Source organism: Plectropomus leopardus, chromosome 14 (assembly GCF_026936395.1).
Source record: "Plectropomus leopardus strain MGB_pleo_1.0 chromosome 14, ASM2693639v1, whole genome shotgun sequence".
Lineage (NCBI taxonomy): Eukaryota > Metazoa > Chordata > Actinopteri > Perciformes > Serranidae > Plectropomus > Plectropomus leopardus.
The window spans coordinates 11,230,295-11,258,189 of record NC_142189.1 but is presented as its reverse complement, the minus strand read 5'-3'; the positions used below and the strand labels follow the sequence as shown (position 1 = coordinate 11,258,189).

At 39.5% G+C, this 27,895-nt stretch overlaps 3 protein-coding genes and 1 long non-coding RNA gene across 7 annotated transcripts; 3 read left to right on the top strand and 1 right to left on the bottom strand.

Moving 5' to 3' along the window:
• Positions 1–819: 819 nt before the first annotated feature.
• LOC121954139 (cocaine- and amphetamine-regulated transcript protein-like) lies at positions 820–2,059 on the top strand. The gene is made up of 3 exons (XM_042501478.2): positions 820–1,117; positions 1,320–1,400; positions 1,712–2,059. Exons 1-3 carry the CDS (start codon positions 983–985, stop codon positions 1,817–1,819), a joined length of 324 nt encoding a protein of 107 aa, XP_042357412.1. The 5' UTR covers positions 820–982; the 3' UTR covers positions 1,820–2,059.
• Positions 968–27,464, bottom strand: LOC121953864 (uncharacterized). Of its 4 annotated transcripts, XR_015778699.1 has the most exons (9): positions 27,352–27,464; positions 23,771–23,886; positions 17,197–17,320; positions 16,596–16,757; positions 16,337–16,456; positions 16,010–16,235; positions 14,278–14,474; positions 7,947–8,080; positions 6,188–7,151 (listed from the first exon to the last, which is right to left on the bottom strand). It is a non-coding gene; the product is annotated as an uncharacterized LOC121953864 (long non-coding RNA). The 4 variants fall into 4 exon arrangements; XR_015778698.1 differs by lacking the exons at positions 6,188–7,151; positions 16,010–16,235 and adding an exon at positions 968–1,090; XR_015778697.1 differs by lacking the exon at positions 16,010–16,235 and having other exon boundaries at positions 23,487–23,886.
• LOC121953861 (microtubule-associated protein 1S-like) lies at positions 3,522–20,345 on the top strand. The gene is made up of 10 exons (XM_042501110.2): positions 3,522–3,693; positions 4,859–4,954; positions 7,029–7,111; positions 7,967–8,104; positions 8,592–9,093; positions 9,385–9,471; positions 9,968–12,417; positions 14,022–14,160; positions 14,265–14,482; positions 16,320–20,345. The coding sequence occupies exons 1-10, from the start codon at positions 3,531–3,533 to the stop codon at positions 16,473–16,475; spliced, it is 4,032 nt and encodes a 1,343-aa protein (XP_042357044.2). The 5' UTR covers positions 3,522–3,530; the 3' UTR covers positions 16,476–20,345.
• On the top strand, positions 21,527–27,669 carry LOC121953862 (interferon-induced protein 44-like). Its single transcript, XM_042501111.2, has 8 exons — positions 21,527–21,657; positions 22,734–23,241; positions 23,384–23,435; positions 23,640–23,835; positions 24,880–25,032; positions 25,147–25,318; positions 25,431–25,531; positions 26,387–27,669. The coding sequence occupies exons 2-8, from the start codon at positions 22,761–22,763 to the stop codon at positions 26,579–26,581; spliced, it is 1,350 nt and encodes a 449-aa protein (XP_042357045.1). The 5' UTR covers positions 21,527–21,657; positions 22,734–22,760; the 3' UTR covers positions 26,582–27,669.
• Positions 27,670–27,895: the final 226 nt, after the last annotated feature.

Sequence of the window (27,895 nt, the reverse complement as noted above, 5' to 3'; positions counted from 1 at the left end):
ATTTAACCTAAATGAGTCATTGGCTGACTATGGCCTTCATTTCTGCCTTGTCTTTTTAGGAGACAGCGGAGGAGATCGTGATCAACATGGTGGAGGGATGGCCTCCCAGGGGTAACTTGTATTGTCAGTAACATGGGGTCTCTGAGAGGGTTGGTGTGTAAACATCAGCCTGCCTGCTACACACACACACACACACACACACCCACACACACACACACACACACACACACACACACACACACACACACTGCTCATTGCTTTAGGGGTGGTTAAGGTTGTTCCTACAAAAGGAAATTGGATCCTGATTACAGATTGGTGTCACTGTGGGTTAACCTGAGGTCTGATTTATTGAACAGAGGTGACATGAGAAGACAGAATAGATTAGCATCAGAAAATTAAGGGGAAAAGGTTCATGTTTACAAGACTTACCCTCCACAAAAGGTAGTTAAGAGTAATGACATTATGTTTTGGATAAAACCACAGCAGCGTCCTTTGTTATTTGGTTTGAAAGTCGCAGATTCACAGTTTTGTTACGTTTTTAATTTTCTCTAAGTGTTGATTTCTCAGCCTGTTTCTGACACATCAAAATGACTCACGATTGAGTCACATGCATGTTTAACTGGAAAGGTTATCTTTGCATACAATAGGTCATGATTTAAAACTGAAATGAGATTAGAAGCTTGTTATAAGTTTGGTCCCAATCAGCCACTGGATTACATGATCAAATATGTTTTTATAAAACATAAATCCACTTTTAACCATCCGTGATTTCATCCTGTAATGTCCACAGATACAAAGGTGCTGAACAGTGTCACCGTGTCAAAATGTGCCATGAATATTTCAGAAGCTGGCTGATGTCAACAGTAGCCGTAAGGCGCCTATAAAGAGAGGGTCCTACTCAGACCTCCACACGACCACAGAGCCTCCGCAGACTTTTTCTCCACCCGCCGAAGAGGACTCCTCCTGTTTGTGTGTCAGCACCATGGTCAGCGCACGGGCTCTCCTTCTCGCGGCCACCTGCTGCTGCGCCTACCTGTGGCTTGCTCGCGCAGAGGACTCCTCACTGGAGACGCGCTCGTTGGACTTCCCGCTGAAAACCCAACAGGAGAAAGACCTGGTGAGAGATTTTAGTGATGTGTCAGCTGATAAATGAAGGCTGTCGATATATGTCCGAGAAAGTCTTACAAAATGATTAACTGCACACACATATAAGATAAAGTTAAGCTTTCACAGTTCAAGTAGGCTAATGAGTTTTCTCGAAACACAGTGTCAAGTTTTAATAGGCTTTTAATAACCTTTCGGCATTTTATTCTCTGCAGATTGACGCGTTGCAAGAAGTTTTGGAGAAACTGAGGAGCAAAGAGATGCCCTCAGAGAAAAAGCTCGGCTGGCTGCCTTCGGTATGTTATATTATAAAAATATTAAATTTACTTGAATTTCTGTAGTGAGTGTTTCTTTAATATCTGTTTTTATGCAGTTTTATCTATGTACAAATAAATACATAAATAATAAGTAGAAATATATCAATATAGAAGTTTTGTCTATTATCTGTTTATAAAATGAATGTTACACTACATGGTGGAAGTGTCTTACGCGTAAATGGCCAACGTTTCCAGAGCAATACTTTGTAAAAACTGTTATTTGATTCGAAAAACACGTGCACATCTTATTTCCGCATTATCGTCAGTTAATTATGTTTTTATCATTCCAGTGTGACGCAGGGGAGCCGTGCGCCGTGCGTAAAGGTGCGCGTATTGGCACGCTGTGCAGCTGTCCCCGGGGAACTGCCTGTAACTTTTATGTTCTGAAATGTTTGTGAAAGAAAAAGATGGCGAAGAAGAAAGAAAATACAGGAGAGTGTTAAGAGCTATGGAATGAAAAAAAAAAAAAAAGTTATTTTCTGTGTGACAAAAATAAATGTCTTAATTTTGTATAATAATAGATTTTAAAGTCTGTGTGCATCTGTATCTATTTGTTTTAGGTTATTTGTGTGGGGCCGTAGCATCTTGTGAAAGACTCTGAATGCAATTTTTGTCATAAATCCTTTTTCCCCTTGTAATTTTGTTTTTATTGTTCCTGTTATGTTAGATAGTCAAGGTATCCTTACATTGGTTTCTAAACACATTTGTAAGACAAGGTGGTCAATAAAGTAACTACATTATATTAGTGTTTGCATGTCTGTTGGACTATTATAAAACAGATATAAAACAATACAACATAATACAATAATAAATCAAATCAAAGGGTTTTTATGCATGACATGTCTTTCAACCATGATGATACACACATAAAACAAAACAATACCTGCAACTTGGCAAAACAAAAAGGGACAAAATACAGTGAGATTTAATATGAGAAAATAAATAAATAGATGAAAATAAATAAAAATGAGGGTTCAGAGCGCCTGAAGTGGACAACCGTCCTTACATCAGGAAAGTATGATACACTTTGCATTTCAGCATCACAGTGGGCTATAAATCCACATAATTTTTCCCTGTGGTGGAAAAATGCAGTGCTTTTACTTAAGTAAAAGTTTTCATACCACACTGAGAAAATATTGTTACAAGTAAAAGTCTTGCATTTAAAACGTTACTCAAATAAAAGTAGTACTGTGCAATGGTCTTTGGCAACCGTAAACTTTTGTATTTAAGAAAGGTTAGAATGGTCATATGTTTTTATCTTATAGTAGTCTCTTTATTAAAATACAATCAGAACATAATGAAAATATACAGTATTTAAAATGCAGATATTTCAGAATAAAACAACTTCAACTAAAAGTACAAGTGTTGAGGTTAACCTCCCTTTCCGTGTAGCATGTCTTCAACTGTTTTGGGCAAAAAATATGAGATCTACAATACTTCTTCTGATATACCAGAAGATTATTTAAGAAAACTTCAAGATATATATATATATATATATATATATATATATATATATATATATATAATAAAATAGACTTAGGTGTTTGTCTAAATAGTTTGCTGATTCAAACAAAACATCACATTATTACTATAAATTCTTCTAACGTTTTTCATGCAAAAATATTAATATGTAAAACAGAAAAAAGTGGTAAAAGTGACATGAAAAGAAAAAACTCAAGTAGGGTACAAGTACCTCAAATTTACATTGTTATACCACTGCTTTTTCCAGGTCAGTTCTATCAGTTCAGACTTCATCCTTGAAGACTGAGTGGTACCCGGATATTCAAAGAAGGGGTCCCAGATCAGTTAGAAAAGGGTTTAATCTTCAAGGCATGCAGTATTATTACAAAAATGCACCACCTCAGTTTCCACAAACATCACTTGTTGTCAAATTGCATCTGATTTAAATTACAGCACTAAAACTATTATGAGACAATAAAGAAAAATCAATTGATTCCTTTTCGCCACGTGTCATCAATAATGCAGCCTCCTCCTACACGTTCACTAATGCACGCGGGCGCATTCCTGCACAGCAGCTGTCATCTCGCTGTAATAAAAGGCGCTGTCAGCCTGTTTCAATGACATCACTTCCAAGTGCAAGTTTCCAACATGGCGTCCAGCCGGCTGCCGGAGAGGGAGGTCCAGGAGGAGCCGAGACGCGCTGCCACCGCGAACACCGACTTCTGCCTCAACAAATACTCCGTGCTCATCATTATAGGACGGACCGCTCACCTCAGACACACGGGACACATCAGCAGGGACATTGAACGAGGTACGTCAACGCCTCTTGCAGCTGATCTATGTTGCTTTTTTCTATAGATTTGCATGAAAAAAATAAATAGATGCCTGCAAGTTTTTATCGTCTAAATCAACACCAAGGATGCTACACTGACCCCATTGCAGTGTTTATGTAATTTTATCCACCCTACTGACCGAGGATGCGTCATCTGGCGATACTCCACCATCAGCACCACCTCAGCCCTGTGGGCGCTGGGTAATTAAAAGCAGTCTGGAGCGGCTTGTTGTCTTTGGTTATGTAAGGAGAGGCTTTTGGGTAAATGTTGCAGGGCGGATATTCAGTCAACACATAGCCACTTGTAAACGATGTAACCTTTGTGTGTTTATGCGCTGTAACTGTGGAGACTGCAGGGAGTAGACAGTGCTGTCTGTCTCTTACTGGGAGCTGTGAGGTTGGACATTTGAATGCAGGACATTTATGCAAAACATTGCATGGCTGGCCAAAGATAAGGGGACAAAAACGGAAGGACAGAGAGATATTTATCATTTTCTTCAGGCCTGTCAGCGTTTCATCACTGTTGAAAACCACATGCCTCCAAAATGTCTGTTTTGCATTAGCTGTGAGAAACAGCACTGTTTTGTTTTCTTGTTTTTTAGCTGTGTGATCATGCATTTTATCAAAAATATATTTTAAATTGTGTATTTATTGTTAGTAATCTAAGAACACTGTTAAATCTGACAATTACATTTTATTTTGAATAACCAATTGTCATGAAAAAGGAAAGTAAATATAACTATTAATCCTAATTTATGTTTACTTTAACATGTGCTCGATTTTGCAATGCTTTTTTGCTTAAAAATTATGAAAATAATCACTTGCTTATCAAACTAGTTATATAATAGTAGTTAGATAATAGTACTACTTATCAATTATCGATTAATTAACTACTTGACGCAGCCCTTGTTAACAACTAGACAATTCTGCTCTTAATGATAGAACGACCAAAATCTTTTCAAATGAAGGTCTTTCAAGTGAAATTTGAAACATTGAGAACCGCAGTACTAAGAACCTACAATAATTGCATTTGCACATTACAAGTTACATTAAAAATACACTTCTTATTGTTTGTTGTGTGATTATTCGGACGATTATGTTGTTTGTAACCAATTGTTGTCCCACATGTCTTTTCTGTCTCCAGGTATTCGGTCCTGGGACGTCGACTTAAAATCCTGTAACCTGAACATCTATCTTCAAGAATTTCTCTCCCATCACACAGCGTCTTTTAAGGGTGCAGGTAAGTAACTGTGTCAGTTTAAACCTTTAACACACAGAAAGCTCCGTCCCCATGGTAACCCGTCAGTTCGGCTGGTCTCGGGTCAACAAGGAAGGAAGGAAGGAAAGTGGAGGAGCAGTCGGGTGATTGTTAAACATGGGTGGGCCCTTTGGACAGAAAACAATGGAGCTCTGCAGCCAAGCGGTGCCACCTCTCTTTCTGTATGTGTCAGCGCCCGTTTAATATGCAGAAACGAGGATGAGCAGGCAAAAATGGTTAGAAAGGCCGACAAACAGCAGAGTCAGACAGTCGTATTACAGCTTAGCAGATGAACACAGACAGGAATGGACGCATCTGTTTCTAGGGAGGACAAAATGGCAGCCAGAAAGGTTGCACGCACATGGTAGAGCTGTCAGATATATAATTATCGATGAATATCAATTCCTAGCATTTTAAACGGTTTAATCACTCATTTCCCACAGTATCAATACATCAGTGCCAGCTGTGCTTTCTCACTCTCGCTTACTGTTAATATTTACTACAGTCATTCTGCTGCTCTCTGCTACTAACCAAGAAAAGACAACTCATCATTGTCATGCTATAGCCCCTTTAGATTTATCTTTAAAAGAAAATTAAAAAAATGCTATGCCCTCAATGTTAAATTTTCCCTGTGATATTAAAAATCGATATTTTTTAAGGCATTTTATGGAAATTCCAGTACTTTTGGTTTTACGTGGTACATAGGTGTATAAGTAATCTGTTGTTGCATGTTGCATCTGTTGCTGATGAACACACTGGAAACTGGACCACAAATGTGGTCTCTTGGATAAAAGTCCAATTTTGTTTGACCAATCCACCTTCACTCCCTACCACCCATGCAGAGGTTCTCGCTTTTGATTAAATATTTGGTGATTCTGTCAGTCTTGACTGGTTGCTTAGCAACTTCAGGGTGACAACAACACTTCACATAACTGCCCATAAAGTCACAGATTTTGTTCTACATTGACTTTTCAGTTCAGTTCAGTTCAGAGCTTTTTTTGTCCCTCAAGGGTAAGTTTGATCTGCAGTTGGCGGAACATAACAATTTAAAAGTACAATAATAGCATCACAGCAGCACACAACCAAACTTGATCAAAAGCAATCCCGATCAACAGTAAAAGTAAAAGTAAGAGTATCAGTGAAAGTCATCTAAAAGTGTCAATAAAAGAAGTGAGCTTAGTCAACCATTAAAAAAGTAATTAAAAGATAGAAGTGTCAGTAAAAGGAGTGATCACAGTTATTTCCAATCATTAAAAGTCTTAAGTGCCACAAAAACAGTGCTCTCAAGAAATGCATAAGTTAATTATGTTGACTGCACGTGGAATAAAAGAAAATTTATACCTATTTGTATGTTTTTTTGTATTAATCAAACACACAAGATATAATGTGTTCATTTGTGAGCCTCAGAGGCTGGTGGGTGGATTTTGTGACCTTTGCACAGAGCCAGGCTCGCTGTTTCGAGTCTTAATGCTAAGCTAACCGGCTGCAGCATAAAATTTACAGACATGAGGGAGGTATGGATTTTTTAAAAAAGAAAAAGTCTCAGCAAGAAATCAAATAACCCTTTTTCACAAATTGTCAAAAATGTAATTTAGTGCAAAAGCCAGTGAGGATGGCTGTCATTTTTGTTTGTAACTTGACCTACAGACAAAGAAACTTTTGTTCTTATTTGGGTCATTATGTTCCAGTTGGCTGTGTCCGCCTCTGTATCCTCAAACACTGATCCACTTCCCCTCAGAGTGGATATTTGCTGCAGACTAACTTGGCATCTCATCCTCAGACAGTCCCTCTGACTCAGCTGTTCCACTCTTCTTCCTTCCTCTTTTTTTCACTCAGGGAGTCAATCATCCGCCCGGTTATCCCAGTTCACTTTCTCATTGACTTCTTTGAGCTCTTCTTCCATTCGCTCCTGGCCTCTCGCTCCTCGTGCAGAACCGTCGGCTTGTTTCCAGACTCCCTCAGCTCTGACCTTCCCCAACTCTTGTTTTCTTCCCTTCAGCTGTCTGCCTGTCTGTCCGTCTCTATCTACTCTTTGTTTTTCTCTCTGCCTCCTCAGGGCAGAAGTGTCTGCGCCACAGTACCAGAGTGTTGGACACTCAGGTGCTGATCAGTCCGTCTCAGGAACAGGTTCATTCAGAGGTGAGGGCATAAATCCTGCTTCCTTCAAAGACAGGTGATTCTTGGAAGATAGATAATGACGCCAGGTGTTATAATGATGCAAGTATTTTGATTTTAATTTATTTTATACTTAATACTTATACTTAATATTATATGAAATCATCTCCTTTATTAGCGTCTTGTCTGCTTATACACATGGTTATTTCTTTTACTCTTGCTTGGTGGCCAATTCAGGAACTATTTGTAATGTGTTTCATGATGACCCTGATATAGGCCACAGGCCCAAACCCATTGGTCTTACAACACAGTTATTTGAAATACTACAAGTAATGCTGGACTTCAGCCTCTTTTCATTTATTTCTCTTCTCCAGGCACCGTATCTATTCTGTTCTTTTAAGCATTTCTCAGGATTTTGTTTTCTTTATTTTGCATTTGTATTCAGAGAGATGAAGAAATAGTCACATTTAATGATTGGTATTTTTGCTTAAAGGTTGTCAATTACTTTTATGCTGACTCGAGGAGTCAGTTTTATTTAAAAAGCCCATTATCACAAATCAAAATTTGCCTCAGACAGCTTTACAGCATACATCCCTCTGTCCTTGGACCCTCACAGCTAAAGGAAAAACTCCCCCCAAAAACTCTTTAATGCGGAAAAAGTGGTAGAAACCTCAGAAAGAGCAACTAAGGAGGAATCCCTCTTCCAGGACAGATAGACGTGCAATGGATGCTGTGTTTACAGGCCAATAACATGAGTAATTATTTGATTTTTGCCTTTCCCCTTATTTTTTTCTTTTCTCGAATGTCTGTCTCTTACTTTTGGCGGAATAAAGTGACTTTGCAATATAAAAAATCTTACCTCTCTCTCTGGCCTGGCAGGTGTTTGCTCTGCTGTCCAGGGATTCGGCCCATAAGCTGTTGATCTTGGCTGGTCAGAGTGTGGAGGACAGTGGAGAGCTGCTGTTTCACAAAGGACTGTTGTCACCACACAAACTGAAACAGATAATAATAGAGCAAGTAAGAAAATCTGTCTCTCATGTCTGTTTCTTTGCCAATAAATGTTCATATGTGACTTCAGCTAATTATGAGGTGCATGTAACCCATACATTTAGGCTCTAAGCTATTTTTTTCATAATAGATTCATGCTGATTATTTTCTTGGTTGTTTGGTCTGTCAAGAGGGACTTTTAACATAAGAAAAGCAAACTATTCAAACTATTCAAGTATTCCTTGATTTTGGGTATTGAATAGTTGTGATTGGAACTAGTATGAAAAATAAACTTGTCAGTGTTTTTCCACTTGACAAACTATCCAATATAGATATTTTCTAAAGTACTCTAACCACATCATAGTACTGCAATTTCTTGCTCCTTATCACCTGACCTGTGTGCTTTTATAATATGCAGTGTATCTGTGATGATATTGGCCTGGCTAATTTAGCAGTTGGCCTCTCCTCAAAAATATAAATCAACATTAAGTACATTAAGAAAATGCTCTGTCTTTAGTTCATAGATCAAGAGAGCCCTGCATGCTCCTCCAAACTCAGTCTGACCCTCAGCTGCCCTAACATCGGCCAGTGGAGGACAACTCTCTTGGGGAACCAGCCTCTGCAGGGTCCTTTCACGCTGCACATCAACCCCCCAGAGGTGCTGCCTGCCATGGAGGCCCTGGGGGAATTCACCTCCCTCATTTCTAGTACTCTCTCCCCTCCATCTCCCTTCGACCTCCTGCCTCCTCCCAGCACCGTGGGTTTTCTCAAGCTGTCCCGCCCCTGCTGCTATGTGTTTCCCGCCGGCCGCGGTGACTGTGCCTTTTTTGCCGTTAACGGGTTCACGGTGCTGGTGGACGGTGGCTCGGACACTCACGCCTGTTTCTGGAAGCTGGTCCGCCACCTTGACCGTGTTGATGCAGTTTTGTTAACACACATTGGGACAGAGAACCTCCCCGGGGTCAACGTCTTTCTGGAGAGGAAGGTGGCTGAGCTGGAGCTGAGCTCTGATATCAAAGGTAAGGAGTCAGTTTTATTCATACAGCCTGAAATCACAAACTGGGCTCAAAGCGCTTTTAAATCTGTTCAGTATTTATCCTTACAGCCTTAGTTCAAAATGAAAAAACCTGGAAAGAGCAACAAAGGAGGGATCCCTCTTTCAAGAAGCACGCTGGTGATCACATTGCAGGAAGATGAAACGATGAAGAAATGTTGTTAGGAAATTAAGGTTTTCCTGTAGTCCTCTAAATGCGTTTCATATTCAAATTTCTTTTTTGTTTCTGTGTCTTTATGTTCTCTTATCTGAACAGATGACTCGTCTAAGAGGCTCATCTCCCCAGAGCTCGGAGTTGTGTTCTTTAACGCCCCCAACAGGTTGTCGATGGAGGATCAGCCTTGTGAGTGATGACATGGCTGTTGTTGATCGGCTGTTTACAGTCTTGTAATGTTCTCTTCAACACTTGCAGTCAGCTTAGATGCCTGTTGCACCACACTGACCTCCGGTTGCACATGATGCGCACTGCAGGCAAAACATCCTCATAAAAGCCTCTTCAGAATGAAATTAATAGAAAGTTGGGGGTCCATATTTTTGACGGTGTTGAAAATCACACTGTATGGATTTCCTAAATATGCTGGTATACGTAATACCCTAATTCCATCGAGGTCTAGTAAGAGACCTCTGCGGATAATTCGTCTCCCCATAAAACCTCCTGAACAAGTAAAACTGAAGGAATTCTAATCAGGAGATGTTTCATCTGGTTACAATCTGCAATCTTTAACACTACATGCCACTAAATCCCCCAAAATGTTACACACTTTTTTTTAAAACCTACTGAATTCATTCCTAAGATTTGTGTTTGCTATCAAGTAAAGTTGTCGTTCTCCACATTTTAGGTGTGGACAATGTAATGAAGAGCACACACCAGGCAGCTCTAACCCTGCAGCTCTTAAAGAAGTTAGAGATCCGGCCACAGCCGATGTTTCGACCACAGGGGGCCCCCATTGAGCCACTAACTCTGTTCCAGAAGATGGGAGTCGGACAGCTGGATTTATACATCCTCAACCCCGGCAAAAACAGCCAGGAGTACCACACATTCATGCAAAACTGGCCCGATGCCGTATTATCAGCATCCAAATCCCAAACTCTCCCCCTCACTGCACTGGCCTCCGTGGCCGCCCTGCTCGTGTGGCACCCAGCGTGTCCCCAGGAGAAGGTGGTCAGGGTGCTTTTCCCTGGTGTTACCCCACAGGCAAAGCTGCTGCAGGGGCTGGAGAAGCTGAAGGGGCTTGAGTTCCTCCAGAAACCCACGGTGACCACTGGGGATATGGAGAGGCTGGGGGAGGACAGAAATGCAAAGAGGATGGAGAGCCAGGACAGCAGCAAGTCACAAGGGAAGGAGGTGACACCCAAACATGGAAAAGAGCGTGGAGTTAAAGAAGATGGAAAGGAGGTGCTGGTCAGGGAAAAGGGAAAAGTATTAAATGGAGTTACAAGAGATGCTGATAAAACCAAACTCAAAGAAGCAGGTATGAAGCAAAAACCAGCATCGTCAGAGAAGAATACCTCCAAGAAAGGAGGAGGCAAAAAGGAGGCTGGAAATAAAGACGATAATGGCGTTTTGAGGAGCGATCAGGGGAAAAGGGATCTTCCTGCCAAACCAAAGACTGAAAATAAAACTAAGCTCAAAAAGGAAGCAAAGAATGACTCTAAAACAGGGGCGAAGAAAACAAAAAAAACATCAGGCAAGGAGGCGAATAACGGCAAAAAGATAAACACTGCAACAAAACCCGAGGGTGGGAGTGTGTTAGAAATCCCAGCAGCAGGGGGTCCTGATGCAGAGCTGCAGAATCAAAAAGAATCTGAAGAGAACCCCTGCGGCTCCAAAATGTCTACCCCCGAGGATATGACAGCCGAATTTCTCAAGCTCCAGGAGGAAACTGAGAGAGGAGAGGCGCAGGTGGAAGCACCAGATAAAGGAAAGCAGAGCAGCAGCGAGTCAGGAAATGAAAAGAGCCTTGGAGGTATGATCCAAGAGAGGAGAAATGAAGCTGCTGATACCCTCGGGGGTGATGCAGCAGGTGGTGCAGAGATAATGGGAGGAGAGAGTGGTGATAATAGAACACAAGATAAAGCGGATGTAAGCGTGCAGAAAGCACCTGTAGACCAGCCTGGAAATGCAGTCAAACCAGCTAAGGTTGTAGGATTTCCAGTTCCCCTGAACAAGGCGCCAAAGACGGAGCGCACAGTCCAGTTAGACTTAACCCCGACTGAATACACGCTCCTGGAAGGGGGTTTGAGAAACAGCCCTCCTTCACGATCCTCTCCAGAGAACCAGGCCCCCGTCAGCCCCGATGAGGAGACTGTAGAGCCCGCCTCTCCTGATTCACGGCCCAACAGCGCAGGCCACACTCCTTACTGTCTGTCCCCAGACGATGTGTGGTGCAACAGGGCCACTCTCAGCAGGCTACAGGCCCAGATGGGGAACTTAGAGTCAGCCGATGTCAACGAGCCAAACGGATCGTCCAAGCAAAGCGAGGTGCAGCTCAAAAGCGCTCCCGAGAGCCAGACGCACACCAGAGAGAGGCAGCTGAGTTTCCTGTCTTTGGGTACACTCAGAGAGGGATCTTCAGACCCCTCTCCCTCTCTCGCTACCACCACCACCACCACCACACACTCCATGCCAGCAGAGGTGAGCTCGCCTCAGTCCACAGAGGTCGATGAATCACTGTCCATGTCCCTGGAGCAGGGGCCGACCACTGTGAGCCAGAGAGAGGGGGAAGAAGGTGTCCATAATTCCAATGGAGGCCATTTTGCCGGCATGTCTTTACCGATGAAGAAGCCTCAGAGATGTTGCGGGCAGGGCTCAGAGATGGGGCGGCCTCCAGCCCCGAACACGCTTCATTTTGAGGTTTCAGCTCATGACGTGGATCTATGTCTGGTTTCCCCCTGCGAATTCAAGCATTTCAAACAGCTTGACTCAGGTGTGAGCGAGCCCCTCAGAGGAGCCTTTGCTGCGCATCACCATGGCAACAACAACAACAACCCCAAGGACACATCACCCAGCGAGTCAAACGCCCCTGTGTGCACGGAGGACTGCCCGTCCACAACAGCAGATGGAGTTCTGGACTCAGATGAGGATGAGTCTTGTAGTGAGCCGTCAAACTCTCCTCATGATCTCCACTCCAGTCGGGCGCTACCCCCAGACCCTCTACCGGCCCCTCTCAGGGACAGTCCACCCCTGCCTCCACATCCTGACGCGTCCATGCCCGTTCCTCAGACTGACTCCGATGCTCACGGAAAGAAAGCAAAAGCAACTGGCATGCGAGGGAAAAAGAGTTTAGCGGTGAGTTTGTCTTAAAAAGGTTTTCTGTGTCATTTGATGCATGAGTTCATGTGTGTGTAGCTGCATCTTTTGATTCATGTTTTTTTTAATGTGGCATAAGGAATCCTAAAGACATGCTTCTTAAAATATGAAGAGGGATAACGATAGACACTTATCACAGTTGCTTTTTTAGTAGTGATGAAACAGTAAAAATATGAATAAAACCACCTCAGCTTCAGATCAACTAAAATGGTTTCATCTCATTGTGAATCTTTGGTCTGAACTGTAATGAAATACTATTCTCTTTAAAGTGGAAATAGACAACAAGCGTTAGTATTATTGTTGGTGCTGCTTTCACAAAGACAACCAGATCATTTTTTTTCCTCAATACCTAGCAACTGCCACAGTTTCCACTTTTACTTTGTTTCTTTCACTGTCACCACTTCCGCTAGTGGTAACAGGAACTGCAAAGAACTTACACTGATACTCTTTGGTTACTGGGTATGGTTACTGAGAGCTACCAGGGAAAACAAAAGTGCAATCGTCTTTCTGTTTTGGTTGTCGCACTTTGTTTTTGCTTTAATTGTAGTCTTTATTTTCCCCAGAGATTGTATGCAGTGCCAGACAGAACTGCATAGTGAAAGCGAGGCTTATAGGGAGCCAAACTAGATGCTGATAGTCTCATTATTCTTTAGCCATCACATTGTGCAATTAACATTTACTTTATCGTGATAAGCAAAAGCAAAAAACATGTCTAATAAAAAAATCTGTATTTAGTCCCTGTCTCAGTTATTATGATTTTAGGTTTACAATTACTGCATATTATTTTATGTAATTTTTCAATATACAAGCATAAAAACACAAACAGCCCTTTGCTGCAGTGGATCGATGACAAGAATTAATAGACCAAAAATATGAAAACCAAACAAAACCAAATATATCCAGCCATGCAAAATTAGCTACAATTACAGTAAAGAACAGAGTGAGGAACAAACTGTGGAGACAAGTGAAAAATCAAAAGTCAAAGGGGCACCAGGTATCAATCTGTGGGGTGGCATATTTTATGTAACGATTAGAGAGAAGATCATTACTGTGGAATACCAGTCCTCACTTAATTAAAACTCACCCATCATTAATCTCATTTAAGTCTAACATGAAAAAACACCTGTGTTGTAGTTAATGTATTAGCTGTGAATGTGTTATCTGTATGTCTGCTCCATTTATGTTTATTATAACAACTTGTTTGTTTGTTTGTTATATTGTCATGTTAAGGAGAGAATTACTGTTTGGATTTTAAATAGATTGTGAATTTTAGAGGAGAGGATTTCACTAAAAGCCCCTTCAGGTTTCTTAATCTCTCCTGCACAGTTATTGTTAGATTTGTTATTACCTGCTTTTTTAACAAACCTTGTGTGCTTATAAAATCATATTAAAATTAAAAAATTAAATTAAAATTTAAACCATTATGCAACACGTGGTTTTGTTTGGGTATACCCGATGGTAGGAAAGACAGTCGCCTAATGAGACATGCTGGCAATGGCTTATGCAATTATAGTTTATTATTGTGGCTGGAGTGAAATCTAATATAGCACTTTGAATATAATTTTGCCTTTTTTTGTTCCTAGGTTATTGATGCCTCCCAAAAAACAGGCTCAGGGAAAAGCAGGACAGGAGGCCAAACTGGAGTTGCAAAGGGGAATGTTTCTACTCGTACGCCTTCCTCCGGCACCCGCTCAGCACCAGCAAAATCCTCACCCAATCCAGGTATGAGGTGTAAATGATATGAAATACTTAAAGTTTCTCTGATACACTTCTTTTTCCCTCTTTGAACTGGCTTTGAGCAGTTTCATTTCTCTCTCCTGTCACAGGCTCTAAGTCTACCTCTGCTGGTGAAGTCAGTGTGTATGTGGATCTGGCCTATATTCCCTCTGGAGCCTCCTCCTCAACAGTCAGCGTGGACTTCTTCAGATGCGTTCGCTCCTCCTGTTACATCATCAGTGGTGACAGTGCAGAGAGAGAAGAGCTGATGAGACAGACGCTGGACGCACTGCTGGATGCTAAGATGTCCTGGCCTGAATCTATGCAGGTAGAAAAACACACAGAATTAGACCCCTGTGCATTGGAACATACATCACATTACATTATGTTGGTGGCTGTCTTACATGGAAGTGAGCCGTCTAGAAGAAAATGTTTGTTATTATTATTGTCATTAGAATTAAGAAAGTTATTAAGTTATTAAGAAAACCACACAACCCACAACAGAACTTTAATGCAACAAGGACATCAGTTGGAAGAAAAAGCTTTGCAGTTAACATTAAGCTCTGCTTTACAATCATTTTGTCATGACTACAGCTCCCATCACCTTTTGACAGCATGGAAATGGCCAATTAAAGCTAGCTGTTTTTGATTCTTAATATAATAATCTTTGTTTTAGTTTGGCTCAAAAATGTGAAACAATTATTTTGCAAGCATTCAACAGCCACCTTAAAGGGGACCTTTTATGCTTTTCCATATTTTGTGTCAAATAATGAGATAAAGGAATATAACAGTAATCCCTGTCAGTAAAAACCTCAGACGTCAGACTGTTCTGAATATTCAGTTTCCAACTATTTTTTTTCCCACTCTGGCTACAAAATGATATCATAATGTGACAGATTTCTTGGTATGGTTATCTGCTTCAGTATTTATATTTATCTTGGATAAAATGACAATGTGCTAATTTTTTTTTAGTTTTGCTTTTTAGGAACACGATTTAACAATACTCACTGTTGCAAAATACATGCTGTGCAATGTACTGAAGTCTGTGGACTGTAACAGACGCTAAGCTGGATGAGGTGCACAACTGCAGCTTTTCATATATTCATATAAGAGCAGCTATTATCATGTTGACTAATTATATAATAATGATCCCTGTACTTTCTCTGTCATGCTCAGCTTGGAAAGCTGCGTTTTGTCTTTCTTGTTTTTTTGTTTTTTTTTCTGAGTGAATCTTGCTCACCACAAAGTTAATCAGGCGGATACAGATACAGGATCAGGTTCATGTAACAGGAGCTCAAAAGCAAGAAAAAAAGGGGTTATTGCAGGGCAGGAGGGAGTGGCTGGAATAGGAATAAACTCTGAGGGCCTCTGGTGGACTGGAAGAGAATGGCAGTGAACTGGTTTGAGTGTGAATGTGGCTGTAAGGAGGGAAAGAAAGGCAGAATGTGGTGATAAATCACCTCTGATAGTGTAAAGATGATCATACAAGACAAATGCTGGACAATAAACATGCAGAAAATAATTTCAACTATCTAAATTGAATGCAGTGCCAGTTATAATATTTTTATTAGATTACATTATAAAAAACAGGGTAATGTAAAAGTGATCAACCTATTTTTACAACAAAATGTCCTTTATCACAGTGCTTCCAATGTAAATATTTCAATATGGAAGAGAAGTTGATTATGTTAATACAGGGATCATCTGAGCTTTACATCTCTCCCACGGTCTATATTTCAGGCCCAATACACAGTGTTAAGAAACACCCCGAAAAAAGATCAAGTCTGCGCTCAGGATTTGTTTGTGGGACTTGTTTGTGGGACACACAGCAGCTAATAGGGCCACAGGTACTCACCATCCGCTGACTGTTGGCTTGGTGTGTCAGGGCCTTTAAGCTCATGAACGCATCCAAATCAGAATGACCATCTGAGTAGCACCTGAACGCACTATTGGCCTTGGCTGACGGAGGTCTAATCTTAAATCCAATTTAACCAATCCTCGGTAATTGTTGTCGCTCTATGTTAGAACACATTCAGGATTCACGAGCCCCTGGATGTCCAACAGGCTGAACTAGGAAATACCTGCCACCAAAAACAGTAATTTAAAAGGATTTGTTCATTCATTTCTGCAGCTTATTATCCTCCTTTTAATCCACCTATCCTCAGGTGACGGTGATCCCTACCTTCGAGTCGGTGCAGATGCAGGAGTGGTACCAGCAGACCCTGGACAAACAGAAGGAGCTGGGCATCACCGTGCTGGGATCCAACAGCACTGTTGCCATGCAGGATGAGACCTTTCCTGCCTGCAAGATAGAGTTTTAAGGTTGACTTGTGTATGCAGCAATGAAAAAATGTATGGTGAATACGAGCATGTGAGAGAGACAAGAAAGAGACAGAATTAAAAGAGAAAAAAAAAGAATATATGGCACTTTCTGCACGAACCGAGTGACTGGGTAACAAAATGGGATGTGCACTCCATGCCGTCCTGGTCAGTCACTTCTTTGTGGGCTACTTTTGCACCAGAAAGCCCTAATTTCTCTTTATCCGATGAGAAGACACATTCCTGTTGGGAAGTACTGCATGATTTTTTTCAGACCCATGACCCTGTGCAAAACAGGAGAGGAGATCACTCTGACTGCAAGAGAAGCATGTCGGGCTGCAAACATGTGGATCCACATGAAAGCTGATGTTGTAGATTAGTCGATATAGTTATCATACCTGGGATTAAAGGCACTGTGTGTAGGCTTGTTTTCTTAATGCAATCAGCACTGAAGTGTGATAGTAGTGTGCGCTATGTTTAAGGGCCCATTTTGTTGCTTTTGGTGCAACATTTACCACCTGACATTACTACTCCAGATGCGCCCAAATGTCAAGAGTGTGTTTCTTTTATTTACTAATATTGTATTTGTCTGAATATTGCAGAGGATGTCTATATTGTAAGAAGAGAGTTATACATTGTCGCGCTGACAAAATCGCATTCACAGTGTGTGGGTCAGGTGTTTGTTGTGTAAGCAAACATGAGGTGAGCTGTGCTGTGTCGTACCTGCTTTTAAAAAAAGAATTGCGCCGCTGTGGCTTCACCATTGACCTTGTGATCTCTGCCGAGCAAACGGACCAGTGTGACGTATCTGATGTTGAGCGATAATCTGAGATTAATGAATCTGAACCTGTAAACAGAGATTAGAGAACCAGATTAAAATTAATAGCATTACAGCAACCATCTCATTAAGAATGAGACTGCAATTGTAATCCATTACAAGTGCTTAAAATCGTACTAATCAGGAATCAGGCAGCAAATGCTTTTGTAGAAATAGATGTTCACTTGTTATATTACTAAAAAAAACATTAAAAGAGATAGTTTGGAGTTTTTGAAGTGGGTTTGTTTGGGGCACTTATGCATAGTCAGTGTACAGACAGTAGTAGTCAGTCAGCACTCCCCCAGTTTAGAGAAACAGGCTGAAGTCTGTCTGGAAGCTAAGCAATGTACTGCTGTGGATTTAGCCACCGAAAAAATCAATATCAGTTTAGGTTTATACTATATTAAGAGAAGTTTCATGGCTTTACCTTGCTGCCAGACATCCTGTTTTGACTCTGCTGATAGCTGCCAGAATCCACAGAGAAAAACGGTAATTTTAGCTCACTAAACAAAGAAGCTGCTAGTCTTCTGCTGCTACAATCAGTGAGTTAATTAATATCATTGTGTGACTTTGGTAAACCCAAACGAATAGTTTTAAATGCCAAAGCCACAAAATAATGCAAATTAACTACCTGATCGAGGCAGCGGTAGACCAGCAGCTTCTGTGTTCAGCGAGCTAAAATTACTGGATTTATTTGACTATTTTATAGATTTATATTACCATTGGAAATCACTGTTTGTCATTAAGGTAATGCAGTTAAAATATGCTCAATATAGTGTACACTTAAGCTTATACTGAATGAATATTGATATTTTAGATGGGACTCTTTTTAGGATGCTTTTGTTGCCGACCCCTCCCCCACAGTGGGTAATTTAGCTTACATGTCAGACTCCAGCCTGCTCCTCCAAACTGGGGACGTGCACACTGACATCTACTGTATGTAATATATGATGTGAAACCGATAAGATGTATCTTGATCGTGAATAAGATCATACACTTTATTGTAGACAAATATTTTGCACAGCATAGAATCAGTTCAGTCGGCAGAATGAAAAGTTGGTTGGAATTGAACGTTTCTATAAACCACAGATATGTTACATTTGTAAGTTTAATACATTTGATGACGTTCATACTACATGTACGTGAGCTGAGAGGTGGAGGTGATGGTGGACAATGTGAGACTTAGGCGAGATTGCTGCTATTACTGTTCAAAACCAACAAAACTGGATGTTTTTTTAATAAGAGTTTGAACAGTTCCAGCCATGTTTGTAGCGACCACACTGGGTATTTTAATCAGAGCAAGATGTTTTCCTAAAACTTGCCCCGTGTGATTTGTCCCTAAACATAACCACATGTTTTTACAGTACTATCGCCACAACAAAAAATTGAAAGTTTCTACATATCCCCTTTATATGAAATGTACAAATGTACAACCCCAATTCCAAAACAAGTTGGGATGCTGTGTAAAAAGTAAATAAAAACAGCAATGATTTGCAAGTCCCTTTTTAACCTATAAAAACCTTTAAATTGGTAAACATACCCTTGTCCCAACTTTTTAAAACTTATTGAAGGTAGCAACATTCAGAATGAGTATATATTTACAAAAAAAATACAAAAAACAATGTTTATTAGGTTGAACATTAAAAATCTATGATTAAATATCTATAATAATATCTCTACTGTATTAAGTGGAATATAGATTTAAAGGATTTGAAAATCTTTGAATTATGTTTTTATGTATGCTTTACACAGTGTTTGTTTTAGTCTGGGTTGTAACATATCCAAAGTTTGCAGGAACATTCAATGCCAACATTTATTCTGATGATTGGGTTGCATAAAATCACTCTTTAGTCACAATCGGTGGTAATGGCAGCTTTCCAAGCTGTAGACTGTAAATACAAATTAATTTTAAAAATCATATTTAATATATATTTGGAACAAAGTAATCCTGAAATGGAAAATTGCATCCATCCATCCATTGTAGTCCGCTTATCCGAGGCCGGGTTGGAGACAGAAATTACTAAATTTCTGTGATTTTAAAGTTTTCTGGAAGTGTGTTAATTTGGTGCTACTCATTAGTTATTCCAATGAATTCCCAGGATAACAGCACACACTTTGACATATAATGAGTACATTCTCCAACAGTGACCAATGAATGAACACACACTTGGGTTTAAAATGAGTATATTTCTTTTGGAAATATACAACTGTTTACAACTTACTTACGACTGACTTGTCTGTGTAATACGTACCAAATTAGACAGATTTTTCCTAGACTTTACAAGAAATGATGAGTACATTACAGATCTGTAACATATGTAATAGATTACATTTTAATCTCTCCAGACCTGCCTTTCTATCGTTTTCCTTTTTATTTTAAAATGTCCAAGGATGGATGTTATATTTTAAAGAGATTTGAATGAATCACAAGTAAACTTTCTCTGTTTCTGTATTTAAAAGAATTAGTTCACACAAATGTGTCGAGAGACTTTTCTCAAAACCAAAGCATGACATTACAAAGATACCACCAACCATTTCCCCCTTCGTCTGACTGTTTTTCTCACCAAATACGGAAAAATAAAACACCATTTCGATCTCTAAATGATCTTGAAGACATTTTCTAATTATATAAATGCACAGATGAACTTTTATCATGAACTTGTTCTGTCCTTGACATTTGTTTGATTTTGTTCAATCATCTTTCTTTTCTTTTTATCACACTTTCCTGCAAAAGGTCACCAGACTGAATTATTTACTGGCCTCAGAGGAAGGGTTGAACTAGATCTGTAATCATGGGTAACACTTACTTGAACCCCACAGTAGCTAAGTGAACTGTAACTATGTGTATGTGTCCCGCATGTATAAAACACTGTATGTTCTGTATGTTGTTTCATTCATGATATTCATGAAGACAGAGAGCAAAGCACTGTGGGAGAGCGGGTTGGTGGGATGAACAATGAGAACCTTTCACTTTGTAATTGTCTGTAAGTACAAACAGCAACAATGTCAAAATGTGTGGGTTGTTTGAATAAAGAATGTGCATCACCATTCAAAAGTGTGGAGGTTCAGATTCAACAGTAAAACCACCTCGTGGACGTTAAATTAATTCTGTTGCAGCTCAAAACAAGTTGACATGAGCACAAACATTTTTTAACATTTGCTGCTTTGTAATGTAGACTATTTACTGTTTAATTCCAACAAAACAAACTAATATATTTGCCAAAAGGACATGGTGAAAAAGTCAAGACATGCATAATCAGTTTACAAAATATAATATATATATATATATATATATATATATATATATATATATATATATATATATATATATATATATATATATATATATATATAAACTAGTGGTAGAAAGTAGGCACTGCAAATATGGACAATGTTGAGGTACTTAATACTTCAATTCAACTAGGAGAGAGTGGATATAGTTGTAATTAGGGATGCACTATATTCGTAAGTTATCGGCCCATATTTTCTAACTAATTTTGGCAATTGCCAATGCAGATACTGATTTATGCACATATGTTTTTCCAGCTAATTGTAGAGGACATCAAGTCTGTCCTGCAGTGGAATGAACATATTATGCCTACTCTTATAGCAATGTGTGGCAGATGCTTTTCAAAATGTGCACATTCATTGTGAAAAACAGTAAAACTACTTTAACTCTTCAAATTTCCTTTTAAATTATTATGAGGAATCAACTTTAAAATGTGCAGTTAGGTTCATATATAAGTGCATATATTGGTATTGACATCGACCAAAATTAGTTAGAAAATATCGGCATATCAATCGACAAAAATCCAAAATGGTGCACCTCTAATATGTATATGATAAATAGCCTATAACACTCTGAATGGGGCCATTTTGCTGAATAAATACTTTTTCTTTTGGTAGTTCACATGTACTTTGCTGCCAATACTTACATATTGTGACATGTTCTTTTGACTTTGAATAAAATTTGTTCACAAAAAGAAGTGATCCCAAATGTAAGTAAGAGCCAGAAGAGTGACTTTTCTGATCATATGTGATACTTTCTCCACAATTAGCCTTTCTTTTCAAATGCATAGTTGATAACTATAGTTCTAAATCATATCCAAAGCCCAAAATATTTTCAAATAGAGGTCCCTGTGTCGAAATCAAATGTGGTCCATGACCTTGATGAGTATCAATCTAAAAAACTAAAACACACACAAAAAAGTTAAAAACCATAGAACTATAGAAAGAGGAGGGGCACCCCCACAAAGGGCTTGGCATAGTAAAACGGAGAAGATTCATTTCCGTTGAAGCCCTGACTGAGAGATCACACATCAGTCACAGCGACAGCGACTTTTACCTCAACACCTCTACTTCTGCAGGTGAGTTTGATAACTTAAACTGCATTTAACTGCAACTGTGTTCAGATAAAATTTGATTTTAATTATTGATAAAGCATTGGTGTTTTTTCTGGTCTGTAAGAGATTACTTTCACTTTCATTTCGCTGAATTTCCTCGCTTTCCATTTTCGTTTAAACAATCATTCATGGTTGTGTGAGGTGAGGACAATGTTTGTTGTGATGTTTACAAAAGGCAATGCAATCGCCTATAATGAAGAGGAGAAAAACATTACATCATCGAAGTGAACGCCCCTTCGATCATTTCGGGCCATCTAAACAGAGGAATTTATACTGAAGGAGTAGTCTTAATTTTTCTTATTTCTCAGCTTTGCAACCCGACATCAATCATTAGTAGCTCAATGAACATAAACATCAATAAAGCTTTAAAACATTCGGTAGAATTTAGAAACACGCTTAATCTGTAGAAATTAAGCACATTTATTCATTACGTGGTATCAGTTTAAATGTGAAAAGCACGTGCTCTGACGTGTTACATTCATTCAACCCCTGCCTCATACTGTGAAGGTGTGTAGGCCAACATCTGATTTTAAGATATTTTAAATGTGAAAGCACATGTAGGGACTTTATTTATCAGAAGAGGGTGGCATTACAGGGTCCACACAGCTGGCATTCGCAACATGTGCTCCCTCAAGAACATTTACACAACATTGGCATAATCTGTACTGTAGCACAGTGGACATGATTGGATTCTAAAAACTTTTAACTAAAAGTTAAAATTGAAAATGCAATCCTAGTGTTGAAAAGAGCCTCGTTTTTTTCACTCATCATGGAGTGCAGAATTCAATGTTGTTGTTTTTTTTGTTTTTTTTTTCTTTAGATTTGTTTTTGTTTTTATAGTTTCTGGCTATAGCGGAATTTGGGGATTCATAGTTTATTTAGTATAAATATAAAATTTAAAAAAAAAACCCATCAACACACTGAAAACATATTTTGAACGTTGAACATATTCAATATTTAGTGCTAGCTTTAGTTTAAGTAAGGAAAAGTATGCCTTATTAGAGAAGTCATAATATCTAACGGTAGTGCTTCATCCTCAGGTCAGTTTGGACAGTCTACCGGCCGTCATGCCTGTAATCAAATCCAGCCTGTCTAAAAATCAGCAGAGAAAGCTGCTCTCCCTCCTCGGTCACGTCAGACTCCACCTGCTCTACAAAGCTAGCGTCCATGGCTTCAGTGGTGCTGCTTTCCATCGCCGCTGTGACGAACAGGGGCCCACTGTCATTGTTGCCTACAATGCTGCTAGTTTTGTCTTTGGGGCCTACACCTCTAAAGACTACACCCAGAGTGGAGATAATGTCTATGATGAGGGGGCCTTCCTCTACAGCATCAGGGAGTGGATAAACTGGCCACTGAAGGTGACATCTATCAGAGGACAGCCTGCATTCACAGATGATGCCACTGGTCCAAATTATGGTGATTTGGTGTTCCTGCATGAGGACAAGCCTCAGATCCAGTCCAACCCAGGGACAAACTTCAACTTTATGGCAGACAAGATGCATGGAGAAAAGTTGGCACTGACTGAGTTTGAAGTGTATCGAGTTGAAGGTTTGTGATAAAAGAGATGTGTTTTATTCACATATATTTAGACAATATTTAAACTACATAATTTGGTGTGGACTATATTGAATGAATACTGAATGGTAGCATAATATAATCGTGTTCCACTGAACCTATTTCTCACATGCAGCCTTGGAAGATCTCCTGTCCAGTCCCTGGAGGAACGTCCAGTGGGCCGCAGAGTATGTAGAAATCTTACTTAATTTTTTCCATTTAGTGGCTTGACGGCTTACCTTGCTTTGGTGATGTCGAGATGCACTCCAGGGTGTGTTGGTGACTGCATGCTGCAACAGGCTTGAAACTTCAAATTCTACATTAAAACGCATTAATTTAACTATAATCCTCTGACTTGTAAATATTGTCCGTATCATTTGTGTTCTCTCTAGGAGGAGGCAGCAGCTGGTGGAAAATATTAAGAGCTATAAGCCTGAACTTAAAACAGTCCCCCAAGCCCGTGTGTTGTTGGTGGGGCCCGTCGGGGCTGGCAAGTCCAGCTTTTTCAACTCCATCAACTCACTGTTTCGAGGCAACATGACGTCCCAGGCCATCGCTGGTACAGCAGGGAAGAGCGTAACCACTCAGGTACAGATATGTTGAAGGTGAAGTGTGTCATTGTTTGAGCCAGATTGTAACCTGCAACAAAAACAGCAGAGAAAAACAAGAAGAAAAAAAACACTATTAGAAGTAGCATTGTTATTATATGCCTTCGTACACCAGTCAAGTTGCACTTAAAGTTTAAATCAATGTCTGTGAAAACATGGATGTTTCACACGTCTTCCCCCTGCAGAACAGAAGAGCTCTAAAATCAGCACAGTTTCGAGATTAGTGTCATCACTTCTGTTTCTGACCAAATATCTCCCCTTCTTTTTCCTGAAATATGACATTAAATCATGGCCAGAAAAGTATTTTTGTATAACTTTGCAGTTCAGATACCATATTCATGAGAATGGAACAAATTTATGTACGGATGTGCGGATGTCAAATGCAGCCATGGCTATCACCATCATGGAAGCATAAAAACTCAGGCTGTCAATTTAGTTAATTAATTTCTTTCATCGTGATTAATCACATTTTTTATCACATTTTCAATTCCATATTTTGCAGTTATGAAGTCCATATTGACAAGATAAAGCAGTTCTTACCAGATTGTCTTGATTAGGAATCAAATGACAGCCAAAAACGACATATATAAAGTGGACATGTCTGTTAAGAGATGACTTGTGGGTACCAACAGAACCCATTTTCATTCAGATATCTGGAGGTCAGAGTTTTAGGGACAACAGTGAAATAGCCTTGCCGTTTTTCTATCGCCAAAATGTAGTGTAACATTTGGAGCGTTATTTTGCTCCCTACCTGAGAAGCTACATGGGAAGTATCACTGTATTCCTCAGGTCTTCTAGTTTCATTTGATTTCATTTTGATTTCATTTCATTTTCTCCTTAAACACAGGAATGTCGACTGGAGATTAACGCTATTTAAAAAAATAACATTATGAATGGACCTTGTTAGATTTTGTCATTCATATGAAGGTTTCCATTCTTCCACTGCCTGTAGTATAAAACTGATTCCACATGCTCCAACTGTACAGTTTGTCCCATTAAATTAAATTTCATGTCTCTCCTGTAGTTCCGCACCTACACCATCAAGGTGGGGAAAGGTGGCGAAGCTCTTCCTTTGATACTGTGTGACACAATGGGGCTGGAGGAAAATGCTGATGCTGGTTTGGACATCGACGACTTAGTCAACATCTACAAGGGCCACATAAAGGATCGCTGCCAGGTCTCTTTCATAACTGCCCAACTAATTACCTACATCGTCGTGTAACTGATGTAAGTGGTAAGAAAGTGGGATGTTTATCGAGTGATTAATGCATCTGTTTTATCTGCTCCTCAGCTTATTCCCTCCAGTCCTCTCCAGGAGGACAATCCTAACTTTAGGAAGGAGGCGACTCTGAATGATGTGATTCACTGTGTTGTTTATGTGGTCGACACCTGCAAGGTCTCTCTCCTCACCCAAAAGATGCTGGACAAGTTTGCCGTAATTCGCAAGAAGACCAACCAGCTGGGTTAGCAGTATAATAACGACATTTCATATATATTTCCTCTTAGGGGTCAGTAAACTTTCATTTAATCTTCTCTTTTATTTCAGTCTTTTCTGTTTGTGCTGGTCTCTTACAGGAATTCCTCAGATTCTGCTGATGACTAAAGTGGACGAGGCCTGCCCGCTGGTGGCAGAAGACTTAAGGGATGTTTATCGCAGTGTTTACATCCAGAGGAAGGTAGATTTTATTTATTATATACAGCCAAAAACTATTGACCTTTACAAGACCAACAGTATTACAGAATACTTAACCCATGGAATGACCATTAGTATATTATTTACTCAACACACATTACCTTGATTTCATGAAGGAAACTTTGTTTATCTCACATACCTCCACGGTGAACGGAAAATCCAGAAAAGGTCATTCTTTATGAATTTAAGTAACCGGGATTCGCTTTTAATGACGGCAAAACTTTTATCAAAACATCCAGTTACAAACTCTCACACAACTTCTGCAGTATTATCCAAATCTCATTTATAGTGGTATGATCAGTACTTCTCCAAACACATCCATCTTTATTTATCCAGGCTGGGTTGCGGACACAGCAGGCTGAGCAAAGCGCTTCAAAGCAATATTTCTGTAAGATACTACAACTTGCTTTGAGCGCTGCTTCATCACTTTTTGTCTAGTGCAATCAATCACTAATCATTAGATAGAATGGCCCCATATAAGATAAGTGACATGAACTGATGTGTCGGTGTTGTGTTTATTTTTAAAAGTCCATAATGTCTTTTTTTAAATTATGAAAAATAACTTAAAAAATATTGTAAACGCTAAAAATATTATTGCAATTTAAATCCTACGAAATTATACAACTCTAGAACTAAAGAAAACACAAGAAAACATTATTCTGCTTAAACATATCAGCATAAAGTATGCGTAAGAGTGCTCTCATGCACATTTAGTGTGTAAGAGCACAACATTTCTTCTAAAGAATGGTTGGTGAATGAGGTCGAATGACGCTGCTCTGATAACTTGTTGATAATGATGCCTTCATCCATGAACGTTTCTTTTGCCTGTCTCTTTTAGGCCCGGGAGTTGAGCGAGTCTCTGGGCATCCCCTTGTCCTGCGTGCTGCCGCTGAAAAACTACAGCGTGGAGCTGGAGCTGGACCAGGACACTGACATACTGCTGCTGACTGCTGTGGAGCAGATGCTGAACTACGCAGACAACTTCTTAGAGAATCAGTTTGTAGAGTGCCCCGAGGAACATAAATTTGTGTAGGCCAATGAGGATGTCAACATCGCCATGGTTCCCTTGCAAAAAGCCAAAGGGATTTTCCATTTGATTTCACATTACTGCAGGAAATAAGCTCTGTGGCGAACGTTTATGATGCTTTACATGTTTTGTTCAGCAAAATAATCTCAACAAATGAACACCGCTTTTAAGATTTTTTTTTAAAGATAAATGCAGTCACAAGAGGTAAAAAGCTAACAGGCTATAAACCCACTACAATACACCACAGTTGCATGACTTCACAGTAGCCACCATAACAAGGCTGTCCACTTGTGTTCTGCATGATGAAGGTCTATAATATCTCATCCAGGTACTTATTAGCAACTGTCTTTTTTAAGACACTCAAAATTTACAAGCGGGGTACTAAATGATGCATTTTGTGTCACAGCACAAAACATGAAAGTCTCATAAGTTGGGGTTACTACAGATCTTACTTAGGCATCTTATCAAAAACTCTTTAAAAAAATCCATTGATTTCAAGAAGAGGCAACCACAAGTGCTAAAAAACTAACTCGTGTCCAGGTTTTAGGATACATTCCTGCACTCTTTAGATCTTTAGAAACATAATTTAGTGCACCATTTTGCTGTTATTTGAGAATTTGTGAACAAGAAGTAGTTGCCACACTGTGTCCTGTATTTTAAAAATGGAGGCTGAAAATACTATAAAATAGTAAATCTGATCAGTGCTGTTACAATATAAACCAAGATTCAGGTGATATGTTACCCTAAAATGTTTTCAGAAGCATGTTTCAGCTTACCGTTTCACTGTAATTGAAGATTGTTTGTTAGCAGCCAGCCACCATGTTTGGTTCTACCCAAGCTTGCATTAGGTCAACCACCAGTGGGAGCAGTGCATTCTGGTAGTTGTAGGTTTTCTACCTCTTGAGCAAAAGCAAATGTGACAGTTTTTACTGTTTATGTGGTACCAGTTTCAGGATAAAACATTAGAGTAAAGTAAATATGATCATATAGACTCTTCAGAAAATCATTGGTTGTTATGTTTACTTCTTTCTTCTTTTTATACGACTGTTTTGAGTTTAACTTTAAATAAAAAAATTCTAATACATGCACACTTATATCTAGTATTGGACATTGTTTTCTTTATACAATAACAAAACAGAAATAAATGGATAAGGGTCTTTGGTTACACAAACGTCTTACTTGATCATGCATGACTCTAACCTCATGTGACTGACAGTTTCACAATAGTGGGGTGGTTTTTCATCAGTCAGCCACCAGATGTCAGTCATCTTTGCATAACCACTGCTGCCCGGTTATGGAAACTCAGGATGTTATGGAGAC